The following is a 22,082-nucleotide window of genomic DNA, read 5'->3' on the forward strand; positions in this document are numbered from 1 at the left end:
ACTGGAATGGGAAAACAGAAAATAACAGGTACTCAACAAAGTATTGTTTGCTAGAAAGGCAGAAAGTACTGAAGAGCTATCTGAAAGACAACTGTATCAAGTAATCTCTGGTTGATGAGGAAGGAAGGAAGAAATTTAATGCTAAATTTGAATTTTTCTAAAGATTCTGTAAGCAAAAAATAGGGAAAAAAAGGCATTAGACTAAATATATCCTTAAGAGTTACCATTGGAAAATAAATCATGTACGTTTAGGATATAATAGCATTTAATAAGCATTAAGTATTCAGGAACATTAGATGGATGGCACGGAAAAAGACCTTAATTAATTCAATTGGATTCATTTTTTTGAAATGTGTGCAATTAAGAAAGTCATTGGAAACAGCCATTTGTATAATGCAGAGGACAGATATTACTTGTATTAAAAAATACATTATATCAAGTTCTAATTTCAATTGCACATATTAGACCTAATTAAAGTGGCACTGTGTGGATTAAAAAGAATCTAAATGATGACTACAGTGTTTCAAATTTGTATTTCATTAAAAGACCTACCTTCACATATTTTCAAGTAGCTTACTGATGGGTCCAATTTTCCATAGGCAAATCTAAGCCCCAGTATTCTATTTTATCAATTTTATTGCTTGTGTATTCAGCATTTTTAAAAAAACATTTAAAAATGAAAAACATCACAAGGAAGGACTTCAGCATTATTAGGAATTTATCCAATTTATCAAGTGAATTCATCAGAATTTATCAACCCTGATTCTAGTTAGAAGGAAACTGATGCTCTTCTATTAATGTGGAACATACTGGTGTTTGATATTATATTATTATTATTATTATATAATATATATTATTGATATAAAGTAATAGTTTATTACTGTAGTCAGTTGAGACTTAGTTGCATTGCAGCTCTTTTTAATTAGAAGGCCATGCATACAATAGATTTTATTTTACACAGTAACTGTACATATAGGAATTACTGAGGTCTTGATTGTACAGAGGTTCATTCATGAATAGATGTATGCCTGTGTTCTGGCATATCAAGCCTTTTCCACAATCTGATAGAAGTTAGGAACTTGCATCTTGCAAACAACCTGTACCTGTGGAGTAAATTTCCCCAAATTGGGTTCATAGGAAATTTTTCTTTTTTGTTTTGATTTTCCTTGGAAGATCTAAATCTTATATCCTAAGCTTTTCTTGGAGATGTGGAATTAAAGGATTTACGTTATTATACTGACAAAAGAAATAAAAAGAAAATTAAGAGATTCTTATCCAATCAAACAGATACTGGAGGAAAAACCAAAGTCGAACGCTCTGCTCCTGACTCATTCTAATATGGCCAGATGGCATGGTCATGCCTTGACACAGTGAGTGAATTCACTGCAGCTACAAAGTAAGTAACGATTGTTATACTAACATTTATATAAATACATTTGGAAATTTAGCTGCTTTTGAGCTAGAATCTTGTCAGTATGACCCAGTTAATAGCTAGCTGTCTTTGCACATAAATTTTCTTCACGAACATAATTTATATATGGGATTTAGGATAAATGGGAAAGTGGTGGCATAGACAAATTTCTAACTGTACTAGCAGCATGCACAAGGTCAAATCTATTTGGCAGTTTAGGACTATGTAGCATCTGAATCTCTCTCAAACCTTGCCTTATGTTGGCCCTTTGCAAAAGATGAAATAAACATAGCCTTCCTTCAGTGTTGAGAGCCAGGTCGGCTAGAAGTACAAGCTTAAAAGTAACATTTTCAAAAATGTAATAATCATTTTGAATTTGATGATGTAATGATTTCCAGGCAAACCTGTATCTAAGCACGGATGCCTTTTATTTTCAGGTCAGGTGGTTTTATTGCTTTAAATTTTAAAATGTTCATTTCCAAGCTTCCTTGTTTTTCTAAGAAACATTGTACTGTGGAGTACCTGTGAAACACCAGAAATAAATGACCAATAACACTTGAAATATAAGAAAATACACTGCATATTGTTGCAGATCAAATCAAACACTTGAAAAGGGTTTGAACTGCTGACACTTTGCAATTTGAAAGGCAAAGCAGAACCCATTCAAGCTTCTGTGTTACCTAAGACTTACAAAGTTTAATATTAGCTAGACCTATCGTGTATTTCAGGTCTGAGAGTAAACATTTATGGATGACTGAAGCATCCTAACCTCTTCTTTTCAGATTACTTGAAGAATATGATGAGGTTATATTTAAAAAAAAATTCTATACAGCTTCCTTAATCTGTCCTTGATGCTTTAGGAGAAAAACTTGTTACAGATACATTTACTGCAATATGCAAATGTTCATTCAAAAGAGATTTTTGTTTGATGTCTTTAAATTTAGCATATCACTGAAGCAAACTGATGATTACATTTTAATGAAGAAGTCAATTGAAACTGAAAGAAATGTAACATCTTAATAACATCTCTTAAGGAAGAAACAAGAAAACTTTAAAATTTAGGTTAATTACACCATTATCACTGGAGAGGGTTTGGTCTCTGGAAATATCATACTATCTCAGGAAACTCTCTCAAGTGAAATGTATTAATCAAGAATCTAACTGATGCATACGAATCATGCTAAAATGGCATTAACACACTACAGTGTTTGTAACTCCATGAAGCCAGTGCAGGGTCAATGCATGTGCTTGCTGTTCCAGGAGCAAGTGGTCAGGATACCTGGGGGCAGTTAGCACCTACAGGCTGCAACAGATTATGGATTGAAACACCATGCTTCTTTGTCCTTAAATAAGGGGACATACTTACTGAATTAATGATAGAGGTGAATACATTCAGATATGCAAAATTACAGGTTTGGCATTTTAAGGCATTTTTTCACTTAGGAGGTTATTTAAAACAAAATAAATACATTTTAACAGGAATTGCATCTATCTAATTTTTAATTCATTAACTCAAACCTAACTTCAAAATCTGGTAAATTTAACCATACATGAGTTTTATGAAGCTACTAAGTACTTTGAGGCTGTTCTAGTTGCAGTGATGAGTCCTAACTTTTGTTTCACATCAAGGGCAGAATCCTAGCTTTCCTGCACCCATAGGTTCTACCACTAAAGTGAAAGAGAAGTTGATTGAGCTGCTAACACAAATGAAAACCATATGACTTCTTGTGTGCAGGGGAGAAATACAAGTTCAATACTGAGATAGTATTCTCTGTTTTCCAAGAGAAAAGACTCTTGGACCACTGAATTTTTTTCCTAAGTAGCAAAGCCAGCATGAGTCAAGGTCTTCCAGACCTGTAAATAAGTATGATGAAAAACTTCCTTTCTTTTAACTATTCTTCTGGTAGTCCTGATTCCTTTGGGACTTTATGTCCTAATCTAAATTAGCCAAAGAAATCCTTAGAAGTCAAGGTGCTCTGCTCTCTCTGTTCCAGCCTCTGGAATTTGGAGAGTCTGTTTAGCAGTAAGAAGGAATCAAACACTCAAATTTAAATCTTACTGCTATTGTAAGAGTGCAAATTGTTCTCACACTCCTCTTGTTATTTTTACAAAGACATCGTATACATAACCATCATCTTTAATGTTATTTTCTCATTTGCATTACCCAAATCAGTAATATTACAGCTACTGTATGTAATTGAGAGCTACTTCCAAGGGTAGTTATGCATCATTAACTGCTGGCAAAATTGAATCTGACCTATTGAGACAAACTTGTCATTCAGTTGACTTTTTGGAGAGATTCAGCCGAATACTTTCCAAGGTAAGTCATGCAAATACATTCTTTAAGAGGAAATGTCAGTTCCCTTCTACCCTGTTGATAATTAGTACTCAGTGGCAATTACAATTCAGCAGAATCCCACATATCTCTCTAACACAAATGTTACATTTTTCCCATACTACAGTACTTCTACAGCTGCTATATAATGTTAACATTTCTGTTATAGTAAATTAAGAGGAATCTTAAAAGCAGTCATAATGAAGTGAGAAGCTATGAATATGGATAAATCTAAACTGGTGGAAAAAAATCTTCATGACACAGGTAAATAGCATATACAACAGTATACAATTCAGACCAGATGATCCGTCACAGTCAAGTGATGGTCACAAAGGAAAGATTCCTTTCCTTCCAGCAGAGAATATTTTGTTTACACTTAATCCATAAAGCCAAGGACAGACAGATAAAAGGAAAAACAAAAAGGAAAGACTTGAAAAGAAGATGGTATGGGGAAGTCTCGTTATGTGAGATTAGACAGGAGTCTAATAACTGGTTATTTAAACATCTACGTTTTCTAGACCAAAAACTTGGTAGGCACTATCATGTATGAAGTAGTATGTGTCAAGTGTTATGCTGTTTAAATAACTACTAACATATGACAAAGTGAAGACATTTGTCCTTTCAAAATGAACACATTTGTCCCTTTCTTTTTGTGCTATCTTCAGTCCCCAGAGCTTGAATATAAATAGGGATTGCAAAACAACAATAGATTGCTGAATAATCAATGGAATGCTTTCTTAAATTTAATAAAGAGGTGTAGTAATATACCCTATGCTTCCATATATTTCTTAATAAATAGTGATTGATAACAGATTTGCAACCAAAAAAACCCTATGAATGTTATTCTGAGTTTCTTAATTGAATTGAAAACGACTCTTCTCTGCCACCTAGCACAATGACTGCTCCTCTATAACTGCTAAACCGAGGCTGATTTAAACTGAACACTTACATTTGTATGTTACACAGAAACGAACTCGATACAAAAGTAGTTGTTAAAAATATTCTACACTTAAATTTAAACAATAACTTGATAATGAAATATATCCTTAGATTGCAACTTATCTTGAAACTTTGCAAAGGAGCATTAAAAGACTGAAAGAGACCAGAAAACACCACTTTTTAAAAATCAGGCTTTCAGAATCCAAATAATAGCACTAAATTAGTGATTATGGATAAAACATAAACCTGTTTATTAAATGAATTTTCAACCTCATTTTTAAATACAATCTTTTTTTTCTCTGACACCATCTAATTACACTGGAACTGTGATGCTGCCAAGACATATCTTTTGTGTTTAAAACTTTATTTTAACAGTTCTCCTTAGTTCCTGGCAGCTGTCGTAAATCAGTGTGCTGGTTTTACAAATAGGTGAACCAGAGACAGTTAAATTATTACATGATTTAGGTGAACAACCAGCTAGGTTGCCATTTGCTGACAGGGAAAAAAGAATTTGAAGCTGCTAGAGCTTATGGGGGGCCATTGACTTCAATGTTCAATGCTTGTTCAATGGATAATGTAAATAATTTTTCTCTGTTCAGAAAAATTCATGTAGTAAGTCACTATAATGTTTTTTTCACTGCCTTCCTATTTTTTTCAGAACTGTAGTTACCAAAAGGCACAAAACTAATTACAAGGGCATAGAAAGCATCTCTTAAAGTTTTACAAATGAAACAATATAGTGCAATTGAAAACTATTTTTTCCTATTTTTCCTCTATTTTATATGCAGCTTTAAAAACATTTACAGTAGAAAAAATACAGTAAGTAAAAAACTGCCATAGTAGATGGTCGTGCCTCTTGGTACACATCTGCATAAAATCAACACAAAAACTGACATTTGATTCGAGCATGAGACAATAAAAGTGACATGAACACAGTACTCACTTCTTCTTTAGCCTTCGGTCTTTTTCTGCTTGGGTTCCAAGTTTGCCTAATCCCAGAGATTCTTGTGCTGCCGCTTCTGTTTCAATATAACCTCCTGTGTTGAAAGAGGGAAAAGAAATACATATTTTCCCATAGCTCTTTCCCAGTGGCTCCCTCAATTCTTCAATCCCTGTTACATCCTCCTTCTAAGTCATCTATGGCATCTGGAGTAGTGGAGAACTACTTCTGGCAGGTGTTTATTTTTAGTACATGAAAAGAACTAGAAAGAAAAATTGTTTCCTCCTCCTTGCGTTCAGCAGAAATGTTTGAGAAAGGCACCCTGATCTCCTTTGCCTGTTTTTCTCTGCCTCAGTCTCAAGGCCGTAATTGAGCAATGCCATCACTATTTTTTAATCCTAGTGGGGAAATGTGCTGATGAAACAACGACAGATTATCCCAGACTGCAAAGTATTCTCAGCGTAATGGATTTTATCACACAGCTAACACATCTGGGCCCTGAATGACCTAGGGCACATTGCTGTGGAAGGGGTCATTGTGCTTGTCTGTACCTCAGGCGTGTAGATGGCCGTGATAAATGTTCCTAACCAGTTGCATACATCATACGGACCACCTTACTGGGATGGGGCTAAATTTCCCTTTATTTATTATTTGCCTTAAGGACTAGAATATTTAAAACATAAAATGGAAAGAACATGTGACTGTCTAGAGTGCTATTCCCCGAAAGAGAAAAGATTGGATCAAGTTAAAATCAAACAAATTAAGAAAATGAAATAAGACACTCCCACCCTCTATAACGTTCCTTTCTCCTTCTTCAATAAATAAAAGATGTCTGGAAATTAGTAACATGGAGTCTTGATGCTAAGAAGGATACCCTAAGGCATGAAATTTGCCTTTGAACAATGACACAGATGGTTCAACAGAGATGATAAAGGTAGCATATTATGAAAATAATTATGAAAAAAATAGGAGTTTAGCAGTGGGAAACTAAGCTTTGAAGGTAATGTTGAGCAAGGTAATATGTTGAGTGACAGCTTGGATTTGAAGAATCTAATGATAAAACTGGAGTTGCTTCTTTAATGTGAATAACTTTGCTATTAAGCTAAAGAATAGATGACACAAAAATTTCATATAATTGCAAATCTTCACTAATAGCTAATATTATAATTTCATGAGCTAGTGTTGGGAATTATAAATAGGCTTTGGCCAATTATACCTATGTCTTATTAATCGTTTTGTGTATCATTATCAAATTAATCTACTGCCAGATTACATAGCTCCTGAGACAATCTTTCAAGGTATTATTTTGTTTTTGTTCATACTGAAAATAATTGCAGGGAAGACCAACAAATTTATTACATCTTTGTCCTCTGTATTCCCAAATCACTGTGAAATCATAGATTATTTTGCCTAATCCATCAGTATCAATACAATTGTTTTTATGAAATGTAAATGTGAATTAATGCCACAGTCTAAAGTTACAGATCAGTGCAGATGGTGACATGCAGGTGTATTTGGGAGGTCTATTTAATGGGATTCTGAAATAAGCTGTGAAGATGATTGAATAAATTATTTTTATTCTTCCCACATGAAGGAAAAAAGAAAGGAATTTAAATTAAAAATAGAAATTAGCCGGTTTTCTTTACAAGAACACAAGAGAAAGAGGAGAAAGGTTGGGGTGTAAATAGAAAACAATTAATCCTTTGATTTTACTCTGATACTTTGATCCCAATATTACCTAACTTTATGCTGTAGTATTTCAGTGACCGTTTCATTAGTGGTGATGATTATATATATTAATAAGAATGAAGGTGTTTTGTTATTGGTGGTGGTGGGTTTTTTTTTTGTTTGTTTTTAATTTTGGGCCTATGTAAATTACTCCACCATTTACAATTACTGCAGACCTTTAAATTTTTTTTTTTTACAGGTGTTATGTGGAGCCACCATGGCAGTAAAAATTCAGTGTTTCACAAAACTGTGCTCAGACGTCTTCATGTCTAGGAAATTTTACTGACACATCTATACCAAATTTATGTTTGTGCTGACATGTGTGTGTATTTACCTGTTTGGGTATGCAGACTATGAGCCTGTGCTGAAGGCTTCACTTTCCATTGCTTTTGCTACCTAAAGGTAGTTAAATAAAATTATGCCTTGACTGTTTTGGTGGTTTTTTTTTGCATATTGTATGGACATATCCTGTGGAACATTTCAAAAGAAAAATTTTGCCAGGCATGAATTAGACAAAGATCTTGGAGAAGGAGAACGTAAAAAGAAATACAAGGAAAATAAAGCACTGCCATAGGAAGCATAGCTAACTACAAGAGTATGGTGAGGACATCAATGACAGGTACTAGCAGACATCTACTGGTACACTGCAACAGGAATGGCAAATGCACTTTCTTGCACGGACCTTTTATAGCAGATATACCCCTTAGAGTGGGATTATACTTAATACTCTCTTACCTCCTCTTTATTTTGATTATTTGAGAACACACTGTTAGCATTTTTACTGTGATTTAAGAGAGTATTGAAGCACTAGGCTCAGTGAAGAGAATGACTTGTAATTTGTGTTAGAAGTCTTCTTTCATTTGTGTGTTAAAGTCACAGCAAACTCCTGACATATAATTTCTGATAGCAACGGAGTCTCTAATGACAGGGTTCCATCAGAATAAATGGAAAAAATAAGCAAACTGGAAAGCAGAGAAGAACGTATTAAAAAAGGAAAAATGATTGTGAAGTGGAGACCGTGGCTTGGTACCACTAATTCCTTACTGAGCTGTCCAAGTCGAGCCTTCTCTTTTTTACCAAACAAGCGTCCTATCGAGGATTTGATTCCTTTCTTCTTTGGAGCTTTGTGCAGGGAGTCCTGACTGCTACTGACACTGCCAAGACCAATACTTTCTGGCTCCAATGAAGCAGGTAAACTACTATAAATGACAATAAAGACATAGAACAGATAACATATGAACATTTTTTACTTTCTTCTTGCAGCCGTGCAAATAAATGAATTCATTATAATTTAGTAATAACCTTTCCACAACTGAAACAATTAATCCCATCTTGCTCCTTAATTGATTTAGTATTATGTAAAGCAAGATAGGGTCAGAAATAAATAGTAACATTTGTTTGCTAACAACAATTGACATAAATACAGGAATCAGCCTGATATTTGTCTTTCTAGGAAATGCAGGATCCCTACTTCTAATACTTCTGGTAGGGTTCAAAACTATACCTTAAAACAAAATTTGTCAGTTTTAGCATTGACAAATACTTTCATCTTCACAAAGGAGACTATGGTAAAAGTTTCTTTCTTATGGCAGGGGAAGCAATTGCCAACAAGAAATATGAGGAAATCAGGCCATTTTATAGTGCACAAAAGTTTAGTTCTGATTCACGTTATGGAAATCTTACCTTCTGGCATCATTGTGGTATGAAGAAGGAAGGGTATGAGTCATTCTGATAGCTCTGGGTGTTGGAGGGGGAGAAGTTTCACATTTGATCGTGGCTTTATCCTCACGTCCATCTTCTTCGACTACTGCAATCTGGGGGAGATACATCATTTAGACCTGGACAGCTTTTCATCACCTTTTCAGCATATGCTTCAGAAATTTACCAGTTGAACTGAAGCATTTATGGATTCAAGGGAGGTTAAAAAAAATAATAATAATAAGGCTTCTTATTTTTTAAAAAAATCTATTGAGAAAAAAAAAAAGATTGACTAAATATGGTAGCTTAAAGTACATATATGAAAGAACAAAGACTACATTTCCAGAAGAAATTCATTTCTTTTATGACAAACAGGTTGATCCAGTAAAGGTCTAAACATGAAAATAACCTTATTCATGAGCAATCCTGTTGCATTAAACAGGATTATTCATGAAACAAAATTCTCAAGTAAGGTGGAAGATAAATACAGACATAAACAAGATCAATCCCTCTGAAGCATGATAACAGAGTCAGAGTACTTGAAAATAAGCATAGAAGAAAAGGGCGTTTTGTCACAACATACAATAATTTAAATAGAAGATTGTCTCTTCTCATGTAAAGATAAAACCCACATTCAGTGACAATTCTGCAAATAACTTCATGCTGCTCCAAAGATTTCAAGCAGTCTGACTGATTTCTCCTAAAAATGGCCATAATACATCTGAAGGTAATTCTTGTGCCCACGCTTTGTTTTTCACTGTGTTTCTTTTAAGTGCATGGTGGGGAGGCTACTCTGAAGTATCACTTGTGGGCCTTGATTCTTGGAGTAGTAGGGACTACTGCAAGCCTCTTTAGGTAAATTTAGAATTATTATGTTCGGGGACTGGGTGACAAGGAGTGAAGGGGGTGAAATGGGTGGGAAGTAGCCTAGTGATTTAAACAGCAGAGGAATATGGTGAATGCACTTTCCTGACTTAAAAAAAAGCTAGTCTTACCTTTCTCCGATGTTTCCTTAGATCGCTTGGCTTAAATTGGCCATAAAAGAAGCAACAACAACAAAAAAGAATGATTAATGTGTCTTATCAGAGCATAACAATGCCACACACTCTTTCTTCTGACATCCAAAATTTAATACTACCCATATACTGAACATAACAGCAAATATGATGGTATAATGCTTCACAAATACGCTGTCTCTGAAAGCAGTTACTTTTTCTAATGTTACAGTTTCCTTCATTTTCATAAATTTAGCAAAGAATACGACATTCCAAATTTATGACAGCACTTTATTAAATTTTTTCATATAAAATCTTTCAGTAAGCATGTCCTTTAAGACAGATATATTTGTAGTTTTATGAAATATTACAAACAAATCAGTGTTTCACCAAGTCTAAACATAAAATATCATCAGCAAATACCACATCTGAAAAAGTATTTCTCTCCTCTTACTGTGTCTTACCGAGTCAGTGAATACAAATTTATCCATCTCCTGTACTTCAACATTATTTGGCAGTAGACAGTTGCTAGAATATGCCACATTAAACTTCTTTTCCTTTTTTTTTTTTTTTTCTCCACTCATACTGAGCTGAAGATGTTGCAGAATGTAATCACTGTGTAAACCTGGGCTGCAAAAACTCCAGGGATACTGCTCCTCTAGCTAACCCCTACAGGACCATTTGGTAACTTGGGCTCTAGAGATCAGACCTCTACATAACCCTTTCCAACTCAGTGTTCTCACTCAGAGGATATCTGATAGTGCACTGTGTCTGTCCCCAGCCAGGAAGGATAAGGAGATATTTAACATTCAACTCCTAATTGAGTTGAATTTGAGCTAAAACAACTCAGGGGGAGTGTCTTGAAAAGATCAAAGAATGTGCTAGAGAGAGTGAGTGAAGTGAGGCTGTGGGGCACTACTTCTGTGGCTCCTGATACATTAAGAGTTTGGCTGAAACTCATAGACATATCCATCTGAGCTTTAGCACAACTACATCTGGATGCCAGAGATGAGCCATGCATACAGTCAAAAGATGATGCTAGAAATATCACATCCAAAATTAGCATTACAGAGTCTCTTACCAGCGTCATAACCCCCATTCTATCCATCTCCCTGGCAGGACTGCGAGGGGTGAGTTTAGGAGTTGAGTGTCCGCTGGGAGGAGAAGAGCTTGCAAGTGATGATGCTGTCACTGAGCCAGTAATGGATGTACCTTGATGGACTCTTGCTAGATTTAAGCCTTCCAGACTCACGCTAGCCACTCTGTTCTCTATCTCTTCAGCACGCAGTTCTGTTGACTCTTTTTCTTCTTGGATTAACCTTATAAAATTAAAGGACATGACTGGATTTAGGACAACATTAATACTCTGAAAGTATTTGTAGATCCTGAAAGCAAAATTTTCTTCCTTGGTACTTACCATTTTGCACACAGACACATACTGGCACAAAATAAATACCTATACGCAGGTTACTTATGCCCATTGGTAACTGTATTTTTAATTTCTCAATTAATTTCTACCTTTGTTTCTGCATAGACCAAAACTGAATGTAAAAAAATCTTTCCTTTCAAAACAAAAAGAAAGCAAATATGAGTTTCACAGATCAACTCCAAAATAATAATGTTTTAGGGTATTTTTAATCACCAGAATTATAAAATCCTTTCTGCTATTCCTCCAACCTCAAAAGCTGTTTGAAGAATCTGCCCAACAACAAGAATTTATGTATGATATTTCAGGAAGATTGTTTTTTTGCATGGAAGAAAGAGAGGGAGAGTGAACAATCTGATTTACCATAGGAGAATAATTCCGCTCTTAAGTTGGATTCAGCTGACTTTATTTTGCTAAATCATAAAGAAAAAATTAAGGTCAAAAGGAATTGTGCCTTTGAGAAGGGAATTACTAGGATAATCTATATTAGTAAAGCAAGGGAACATGCAGAACAATTTGTCTGTTTCATCCCTACAAATCGATGAAAAGATAACAGCTGTTTCTAAACCATTAAGTTTTTAAGTGAATTTCATTGAAAGAGCTCTCATTGGAAATGAATATTAATTTCTTAGACATAAATTCAATAGAACGTTTCCACTGGGTTATTTTGCTTCTGATAAATATATTAAGAATAAAAGACTTGTTGTATATGTTTTGACCACAAACCAAGTCAGAAAGAATTTTTTTTTTTTTTTTTCAAAGAGGAGAAAAGTGGATGAGGGATCATAGTAAAATATGACAGAATTTGAAACATGGAAAGTCTGAATCTGTGAACCAGGCGACAAGTTTTTTGGTTTTGCTATTTTTCTTAAAGTGAAATGGAGGAAGTACAATAAATTAAAACAGAATACTTTGAAAATAGAAACCAAAAATCCCTCTGCTGTGATAGATTTTTTCCTTAAAATCTAATTCAAAGTGTCTGCAAAATACCTACCGTTCTTTCTGTAATGAGAAGTCTAATAAACTCAAAGGCAAATAACATTTTGAGAGGGATTCAGAACAAATCTTCATTTTGTATATGTACATACATATATTTGTATATATTTAGATATTTTGCAAAATATCTAAATTCTGAATAACCTTGTATAATACAACCAAATCAAAATTAATTTTTAATCTCCTGATATCTCCCAGTCATTTGATAACCCCCCTTTTGCAAACAAAAAAAAGACTAAGAAAATGTGAAATGCAATACGGTTTATAATGCTATCCTTATAGAACCATTTTTTTTTTTTTCCTGAAACATTAAAATCAAAACTAAATAATCCAGATAATAAAATTAATTATCTGGATTTTAATAATACTGTTGGTGGTAAATAAAAGGCTATATCCCAGTATATAAGGATTAGTAAGGGAAATAAATGACCTCCAGCAAAATGACTATATACAGTGCATCCCCTTTTCATTTCCTTTCATGACATAAAACAATACCTACTACCTAATTAAAGATCCTATGTTTAGTAGAAGAATGTTCTGATTCAAGATGGCACAAGATGACATAATATCTCATTATGTCATCTTCAGGTACAACCCCTTTTCAAAACCTTTTACTGTATTATAAAATACTTGTTAAATTGTTAAAATGCTAATATATATATTTAAAATACATTTATATATACATATATATATTTTTAAAATACATTTACAGCATCCTGAATTGGTGACAGTGCTGACTTCTTTGCAGTAACGGAAAATATTGATGGATTTCTCTTTTACATACTCAAAATACACTGTTTTAGGGAGCTCTGTCCTCCCAGCAAAAAAATTTCACTTTGTCTTTTTGTCTTGGTATACACAGGGGTTAAATCCCACATGAATGAAGAAATTCTGGAAGTAGCGAAAACCAAAAGCTATAGGTCTATAATAAAAGGTCTTGCCTGGATTGGAAACGTTATCCATACTCAGCATATTTCAATAGAGTTCTCCTTCCAAAACTACCTTGCAAAGAAAGATTGAGATCTTGAAAAAGCAATCTGGAGATTGCTTGAAAAGCAAATTGGAGAGGATGTATTTCTAAACATACACTTTCTGTCCATAGAATTACCAGAAGTAACTGATAACATCTTCTAGAGAAATGATGTTTTTGATGCATCAACTTATTAAAAAGTTACTCTGCCTGAAAAACACGTAAGAATGTTTTCAGCCTAAAACATGATTTCATTTACAAAAATAGCTTAAATAAATTATGTTACTGAATTCTCTATCATTCCATTAAATTTGCATAAAAATTAGCAAACCACAATTATTTCACTACCTATTCCCCAGTACTATAACTTATCAGGTGCATGAAAATAAATAAATAAATAAATAAAAATTGTGTTCCATAGAAAATCAAAACAATTTCTTGGAAAGTGTGGCTTATATGAAATGTAACATAGGAAAAATTACCAGAAGAAAACATGAACAGGAAATGATATACAGTATTTCACATAGAAGGTAATTTTTGAGTAGATATTTATAGAACAGGGAGAAAGATCTTGAAAAGATTATGAATAAAATTTTGTCAAATTTGCTACGTGTCAGCATTTTCTTACGCATTTCTTTTTAGTTGCCCAGTGGTCCTTTGCAAGAAACTTTTATATAAAAGTAAACTATTTTTTCCCTACTGTCAAGGAAATACAGAAATCAGTGCTCTATTCACACAATAAATACAGAATAAATCAAATACATTATCAATTCTTTAAATGTACAAGTGGTTTCCAAACTGTTATGAATGGTATCTAAACTCATGCACTGAAAGGAGCACAAAGCTGTAATCAAGAAATGCACCACAGCTGGTTCAAGGCTACATACCTGATTTCTTTATTGATTGCATCTAGCTGCTCCTGAAGCATCATGGCCAGCGTCTGGGCATCAGAATGGCCACTTGGTGACAAGAGGTCCATGGAGCTGAAAAGCGTTTCTCTATCATCGTCATCAATGTCAGACATTTCAGTGTCACTTTCAAATGGATGACTGCTCAAAACGCCCATCTGCTGAGTCCTATTCCACTCATGATCTCCAAGTGATTTTACCTAAGCAGGAATTAGGATATATATGTCTTATTCCACAGAAAACAATTGCAAAGTTGAACTATAAAATGGAGAAGGAAAGTAACTAACATTTAAGAATACTTATTCAATAATTAGTTCTCCATCAATAAGTGCAGTGTTAGAGCAAGAAGTCATTTGATTGGCATTTGGAGGATGTAAAGTATTTTCACATAATTTCTAATGCTGTGTAAAGTTAATTGTTAGGAAAATTTGTGTAGATAATGAAAAAAGACAGTCAAGTATGCTTAAATTTTAGTGTCTGAACTTCAATGTTTTCTGCCTTCATTTTAGTACAACAGTGATCTATGTATAAATAGAAAAAAAACTACCCTTGGTGTTTGTGCTTATTCATTTATTTGGTTTTCTAGAAATACACAAGCCTTAAGTTTGACAGTTTGAAAAACATTCTCTTGTTAAAGAATATAGGAAAATAAATTGGATGTTAACCTTCGGTTCATCTCTGCGTACTCCCATGCGTCCCCTTCTAGGTCGCCTTATCACTTTAGTTGACCGATAGTCGGACTGGCTGTCCACCAGTGAGCCCACAGAATACCTCAACTCTGCTGATGAGTCCAGATGAGGCCTGAGAAAAGAGTCAAAGAAATAGAACGAGTGACCAGTAGTAGTAGCAATAACAACAACAACAACAAGCCAATGACCTTCACTCTAGGAACTCATTTTTGAATAAACAAACAGATTATTAGGTGTGACAGAATAAATGACAAAAACATGTCACACACAAAAGAAGTGAAAAGTTGAAATCCTTTTATAAAATTGAGGGATAAAACAATATCAACAAAAATGTTTTGATTTTTCAAAATGAAGGACTTGGTATGGTAGAACTTGCAGTCCAGAACTTCAACATGAAGATAATTAGCACGACTGGCTGCTGAATAAATCGTTAAAGAGTAAGGGTATCTGTAACACATTTTTACAGTTCTCCATTATGAAAATATTGGAGAACTGCCCTCTGAAAAATAGTATAGTTTATAATTGATTCATGTTCATTTGATTATATTTTTTAAGAGATTTAACTAGAGAGAAATATGAAATCTGAGAACAAGTACCTACAAATTTTCCATAAAAATACATTTAGGACATGACTATGGCATTGAAAACAGAAGCTCTCTATACAGCAAGAAGAGACAGATTTGTAAGGTCCAAAATTAACCAGTGCAGACTTGTAGCTCCAAAAAGTAAAGATTTTATGGCAGCTGAACATACTTAAATAAATTCCACAGGTAATACAGCTACAGATATTGACTAAAGCCTCCCTCACTCACAGGGAGCAGAGGGGCAGCGCTGAGCTCTGCTCTGTGTGTGACAGGGCCCGAGGGAACGGCATGGAGCTGTGTCAGGGGAGGGCAGCTGGGTTTAGGGAAAGGGTCTGCACCAGAGGGTGGTGGGAATAGGTTGCACAGGGCAGTGGGTATGGCACCAAGCTGCCAGAGTTCAGGGTGTGTTTAAACAGTGCTCTCAGACATAGGGTTTGATTTTGGGTAGTTCTTTGTGGAGTCAGGAGTTGGACAAGGTGATCTTTGTGGGTCCCTTCCAATTCAGGATATTTTGTGAGTCTATGAAAAGTATTATTTTTAAAGAAATATAAGATTGAGAATATATGAAGAAATTTAGGCAGGAATAATTGCCTTTCTAGCATAGTAAATTGATTTCAGCTGTTAGTAGTGCAGTACCTACACTACCTCTCTCACTGTTCAGTGCCCTGTTAGGATGTTCTAAAATCTCTATGAGTACTGCCTTCAGCTGAAATTGTGTGGTCTTGTCCTGCACAGTAGGCAAAGCTGTGTTATTTGTTGCTAATAATAATAATAATAATAATAATAATAATAATAATAAATCTTAGATGCAGTGATGGTTATAACTTTATTATCAAAAACTCCTGGGGGAAAAAAAAGGGTATTTGGCTACATTTTTAAAAACACTGTAATTTCAAAGACCTCCCTTAATCACAGTAATATTTCAGTGGATACTCACTACTACAAGGCCCCATTTATCTATAGAAAAAAAAAGTGAAAAACGACAGTGATAATAATTCCATAGATCCTGTAGTTTAAAAGAAATACATGATTATACGTGGTCTGAATGCATTATTTTAAAGGCTTGACACTTATGCTTACCTTCTCTTTCAATTCAAAATGAGGAAACATTTGGCATTACATATTACCTTGACAATGTGGGTTCAATTAAAGAACCAGCTCTCAATTTCATTTGATCCAGTTCAGATCTCAGTTTCTCAATTTCTTCTGCAAGTCTTTCCTGGAAATCAGAATAGGAAGACATACTTAATTGTGATCCAAAATATATTCAAGTTTCTGAGATACTAACCTTATAAGGTTATTATAAGGTTATAAGGTTATTATAAGACTAAATAATTAAAACAAAATACACTGAATGTAAATATGCCTACAATAAGGAAAAGCAGGAAACTCATTCAAGCCTCTTTATCGCTAAAGGACCTATGCATCAAAAGGAGATTGCATCAGCCTCCCTATCATTTTACCACTATCTGCAGGTGATGACAGGACAAGTTTATAGTTGAAACCTGATTTTTTTTTTCTTTCTGTGACACTATGGCAGAGAAAAGAAAAAACAACACTGATTTGTGCACTAAGCAGAGATCTGCTTGTGACACACCATTTGCCCTTTAGAGATAGAGATTGGCTCCTTGCCTTTTTATTTACGAACAGGAACACAGACTTAGAGACATCCAGATTTTAGGTCTTTTGGTCATTTGCAGCTTCGCAGTGCACTCTTGAGAGCTTCTAAAACTTCAGCACACAGTGCTGCTTGTGAAATATTAAAGTGTACCAAAAAATTGGATTTGGGAATGAAATAACAAAAAAGCTATGACATCAATGACTAGGGAAAAGAAGTGCTGTTTGTAACAATTGTCTCCTATCTTTTGCTTTGAAAAGAAAGCCTGCCGAATGTTCCTCAACAAAACCATTCATACACTTTGAAAAGGTAAAACAAATGGTAATGGAAAGAATACATCTATGCAGGTGAGTACAACACTTACTAGAGTGTACTTACATTAGAGTAATCCAATAAATCAGTCAATAAACTACATCATGTAAAGGTACTACTATTGTAGAGCAGTAGATATTCAATAAGTTACTCTAGAGGAGTTACTGCAGTATAAATTCCCTTTAATTAAGTTCTAAACTGCTTCCCTCACTTCAGAAAAATATCGGCAGCTGCCAAGAGCACAGACAATTTCATGAGCTCCTTTCTCAGACTTTCTGCCTTTCTAGAAGGTTATCTGAATATAGATTAAAATGACAATTGATTTGAACAGGTACTTCTTTTGCTGTTTTTCTGAAAGTTGTTGATTTTGGATACTGAATTTCACATTTATTTTAGTATTGAACTGAGCTATGTTTTGTAAATTCTTTTAGTAGATTTGATACATTAAAAAAACACTTCTGTGAATCTGAATGCAGATATTGGATTTGTGAATCCTGCTGCCCTCAAGGCAACTATAACTACAAAAGAAAATTTTAATATTTGGGTTTGGAATAATATTTATTATTAATTTGACTGATTCACTAAGCAGTGTTAGGGGTTAATTTGCAATGAACTAAGAAAGGACATTTTCAGTCAGACTTAGCATAATGCCACAGCATCTGTTAAGAATTGCATCATAACAACAAATTACATTTTTAACTATGAAAGTGTAACCAGTTACGTGCACATTTCTCTTGAAGAAGACTTTTTTTCAGAATTAAATCTAATAGAACAGAAATTACAGAGCCAGTGAAATTAATACGAATTTTAATATTGGCTTCCTGAGGCTAGGATTTCAACCATGAACTTATCTCAGAAGACTTGTTAGAGACCCCCACTGTCTATTGAAAACATCTTTGTGATTAAAGGAATTATCATTAGTACCAGGAAGATTTCACATGATATATGAATGATTAAGTGTATTTTATGTCCAAATAATAAGTATTTAACTTTTTATGAGAACAGATAAAATAAGTTTTAATACTACCTTGTCATGTAAAGATTCTTCCAGATTTTTCCGGAAACTTTCAGACTCTTGAATCAACACGTTCTACAGATAAAATGAAAAAGTGAAACAAAGATAAGCAGAAAGAAATCAGAGAAATATTATATATCAGAGATCACCAAATGCAGGTAATCTCCATAAAGAAGTTAGCAAATTTAAGAAATGAGCCTGCATAGTCACTCAATTGTAAGACTAAAATCCCTTAACGCTTCAGTTTGAATACATAAATTACTCAAAAATGTATGAACCTGTTTTTTCAAAAAGAGCAAAAACTTTTCATTTTCCTTGAACTGAGCAACCGTCTTGCTCTTACACAATTATTTTGTCCAGGTCCTCTTTTGGCAGGCCTATATCTTGCTTTGTTACGTTTTGTTTCAATGATGTAAACCTCAATTATATCCTGTGAAAGATATCGGAATAGACATCCTGAAAGATTCCCCTTAGATCAAACTAAAGAGAGAGGGATAAAGAAGGATAAATAAAAAGTTCTCAGAGTTAGCTCATCAGAGAAAACCTGTAAATAACATTTCTTCTTCTCCTGTGGTGGCAGTATGTTATTCTTCCAGAGGAAGTGAGGTAAAATCAGCAAGCTAAAATTCAGGATTGATGGTATATCTGAAACATGGTCATTTCTCAGTTCTAATCCCCTTTATCTCACTCCCTTGTAACACACTGTGCCCTGGTCCCTCATGAGCCAATTAATCAGGCTCCCCATTGATAAAGCAGGGGTTCACAATACACAGAATTTCCAGTTTAGAGTGATCATGGAAAGACTCCTGTGCTCATACGTGCGCGATGTGTTGTATGTATAGAATGTAAGAGTTAGATTGTATTTGTGGTCATAATTGTTGTATACAAAATTGCATGATACTTCCATCTTGATAAATGTAGAACATCTTTCATCTTTATTGAGCGAAACTTTATTCTTTGTACTGTACCTTTTCTTCAAGTGCTGCCATTCTCTCTTTTAGGTGCAGCTGAAGACGCTCATTGGATTCTGTCAGAAGTCTGTCCACAGTATCTGATAATCTTTTGTTATGCTCCTCATTCATTTTTTCTCTCTGCCTTGCCTTTTATGTAGAATAGAAGAGACAGATTTGCAAGGTCCAAAATTAACCAGTGCAGACTTGTAGCTCCAAAAAGTAAAGATTTTATGGCAGCTGAACACACTTAAATAAATTCCACAGGTAATACAGCTACAGTTATTGACTAAAGCACATTCATTTTCGTAAAAGCAAACTACTTTGAAAGCTGCAAGCAGATGTAAACTAGTTTATTAAGATGTTTGAGTAAAATGTGACGATGCTGCCATCACTTCTATAAATAAAACATTTACCAGTGGATAGCTTTGTGTGCTGTAGTGCGTAAGTTGCACTATATTGACAAATTAAAAGAGGGAAATTACACAGAAGTTGCCTGCAATACACATACTCTTTGAAGTTCCTGATTCTTCTCTTCAAGTTGAGCTTCTAAGTGTCTCATACGTTCTTCAATGTTTCCATGTCTTTCTTCTGCCTGTAAAAAATAAAAAGACTCTTTCTATAATTCAAACAATTTTGTGTGTCTTTATCTCAGTAAAGTTTAAACAAAACATAAAGCAAGCTACTACTAACTGCAAACTTAGTTTTCAGAAAAGAAACTTTATTTAAACAGGCAGCTGAACAGCATTGCTTGAAATGTGTCAGCTACAAAGGCCTGTTACATCCAAGCATCAGCAAAACATTGGAGTTATTTATGAGCAATGAAATCAGCCAAATGTAACATGCAGACTGTGCATGGTTTGAACACAAACCTGCCATTGTAAAATTGTAAGCTCCTGAAGCACTGAACTGCACGATGGTTGATTATCAATTAAAAAAAAAAAAAAAAAAAAGTTAAAGAAAATGAAAACAAATCAGATGGATTCTATTTAGCAATAGAAAGTAAAGTCCAGTAGGACTACCTTCCTACGTATGGAGATCATTTCTTGTAGTTTAGCTTCCATAACATATTGATAATCACCAGATGAGGTAGAAGAGGTTGGATCAGACTAACAAGTCAAGGAAAAGGAGAGGGACAAAATTGAAAAATCAGAACTAAAGACACTGACACTGAACAGAACACAGCACAGAATGCTTAAAAGAAAAGTGTGACTGAAGATTTAATACTTTTAACTGACAGATTTTTATGTGGAATAAACTACACTGATACTTGGTGGATATGATGCAGTTGGTATGGAGAAACTGAAAAATAATGGAATGCTAAAAAAGCTATCAACCTACAGATGGAAGTTCAAGGTTAGTGATGGCTGGCTGATGACATATTACTACAGAGTGAATTTAAAGCAATACTGTCTAATCTAATGTTTTTTGGAATGATGGCAAACCAAACACCAGAACAAGACTCTGAGAGGCCAATGGCAGAAAGTCCTTTATAATTTTCTATCATTTTCTAGAAATGAAAACAATGCATTACTATTAAATTTATGGACTGGTCAATCATAGAATTGTGCAATGTTATGGTACATTCCCTGTCCTCCAGGAAACAGAAAGAATGTCAGAAGAGACAAACTCAGTATTTCATCTCAGAATACACTATGTAAGTCCTTTTGTCCAAATAAAGAATATAGTTTTCATCCCTTTGAAAGGATCCACCCTGGTGGATCCCTTGACAAGATCAAGGTCATCAGATAAAAGAAGAACCTATAAATAAAAATTCATTAATAGGAATGGAAAGTCATTACTGAGTATAGAAATAATAATCCAACCAAAGATTCATTACTACTTCTGACCAAAGGTGACCTTAATTAGGTCAACAGAACATGCTGCAGAACATGAATATTCATGTTATTGTCATATTAAGTAAGCCTATGTCATTACTGAAAATGAAAAAAAAAAAAAACAACACCCAAAACTTAATAAAAGGACAGTATTGTACTAGACTTTTTGCTGTGAAAACAGGAATGTGCATAAGGTGTATAGACAGTGCTACTGATGAAGTTGAATTGTGAGTTTGTGTTTGTCATATGCTGAATATTTCACTCTGTCAAGTTTACCCTCAGAAAGAGATTCTGAACTCCATCTTTAGATTAAAAAAGCTTTAATATGAGCAATAAATAGTAATTTTACAGCTCTGTGTTTTAGTGAGACTGTTTTTGAGATGCTGTTTTCCACTAACGATTTATAAAAATAATTATCAATAGATGCCAACACAATTCCATCTATATGTCATAACCTGTAATCACACTAAACTTAAACTTATTACTATTATCAGGACTAAAAGATCAGAATACAAACAAGATTATGGTCTCGAGTTTTATAAAAATAAACTGCAGATTTTGATATGGAGACAATAATTTTAGAAAGTCCTTGTATAAATACAAGAATATTTACTAAATTTGAAGATCACTGACATTAACACTCCTTTCAAATTACACATATTCACAAAGTTCAAGCATCTGCAAAAGTTAAGGGGCAGTCAGTAGATTTTTTAACTAAGCTTATTTAAAA

At 34.1% G+C, this 22,082-nt stretch overlaps 1 protein-coding gene across 6 annotated transcripts in view; it reads right to left on the bottom strand.

The window, feature by feature from the left end:
• PPFIA2 (PPFI scaffold protein A2) overlaps positions 1 to 22,082 on the bottom strand; it is a 295,808-nt gene that overhangs the window by 29,217 nt on the left and 244,509 nt on the right. For all 6 annotated transcript variants that reach the window (XR_016466101.1, XM_090139305.1, XM_090139289.1 and 3 more), the window contains 11 exons: positions 20,026 to 20,109; positions 19,533 to 19,664; positions 18,577 to 18,639; positions 16,747 to 16,838; positions 15,012 to 15,147; positions 14,326 to 14,546; positions 11,128 to 11,365; positions 10,047 to 10,076; positions 9,037 to 9,167; positions 8,398 to 8,552; positions 5,629 to 5,722 (listed from right to left, as the gene is read on the bottom strand). Coding sequence is in view for 5 of the 6 variants with exons in the window: in XM_090139305.1 (XP_089995431.1) it covers positions 5,629 to 5,722; positions 8,398 to 8,552; positions 9,037 to 9,167; positions 10,047 to 10,076; positions 11,128 to 11,365; positions 14,326 to 14,546; positions 15,012 to 15,147; positions 16,747 to 16,838; positions 18,577 to 18,639; positions 19,533 to 19,664; positions 20,026 to 20,109 (1,376 nt within the window). In the remaining variant the exon portion in view is untranslated. The remainder of the gene's footprint in view (positions 1 to 5,628; positions 5,723 to 8,397; positions 8,553 to 9,036; positions 9,168 to 10,046; positions 10,077 to 11,127; positions 11,366 to 14,325; positions 14,547 to 15,011; positions 15,148 to 16,746; positions 16,839 to 18,576; positions 18,640 to 19,532; positions 19,665 to 20,025; positions 20,110 to 22,082) is intronic.

The sequence above is a fragment of the Phasianus colchicus genome, chromosome 1, assembly GCF_987193195.1.
Source record: "Phasianus colchicus chromosome 1, bPhaCol1.hap1.1, whole genome shotgun sequence".
NCBI lineage: Eukaryota > Metazoa > Chordata > Aves > Galliformes > Phasianidae > Phasianus > Phasianus colchicus.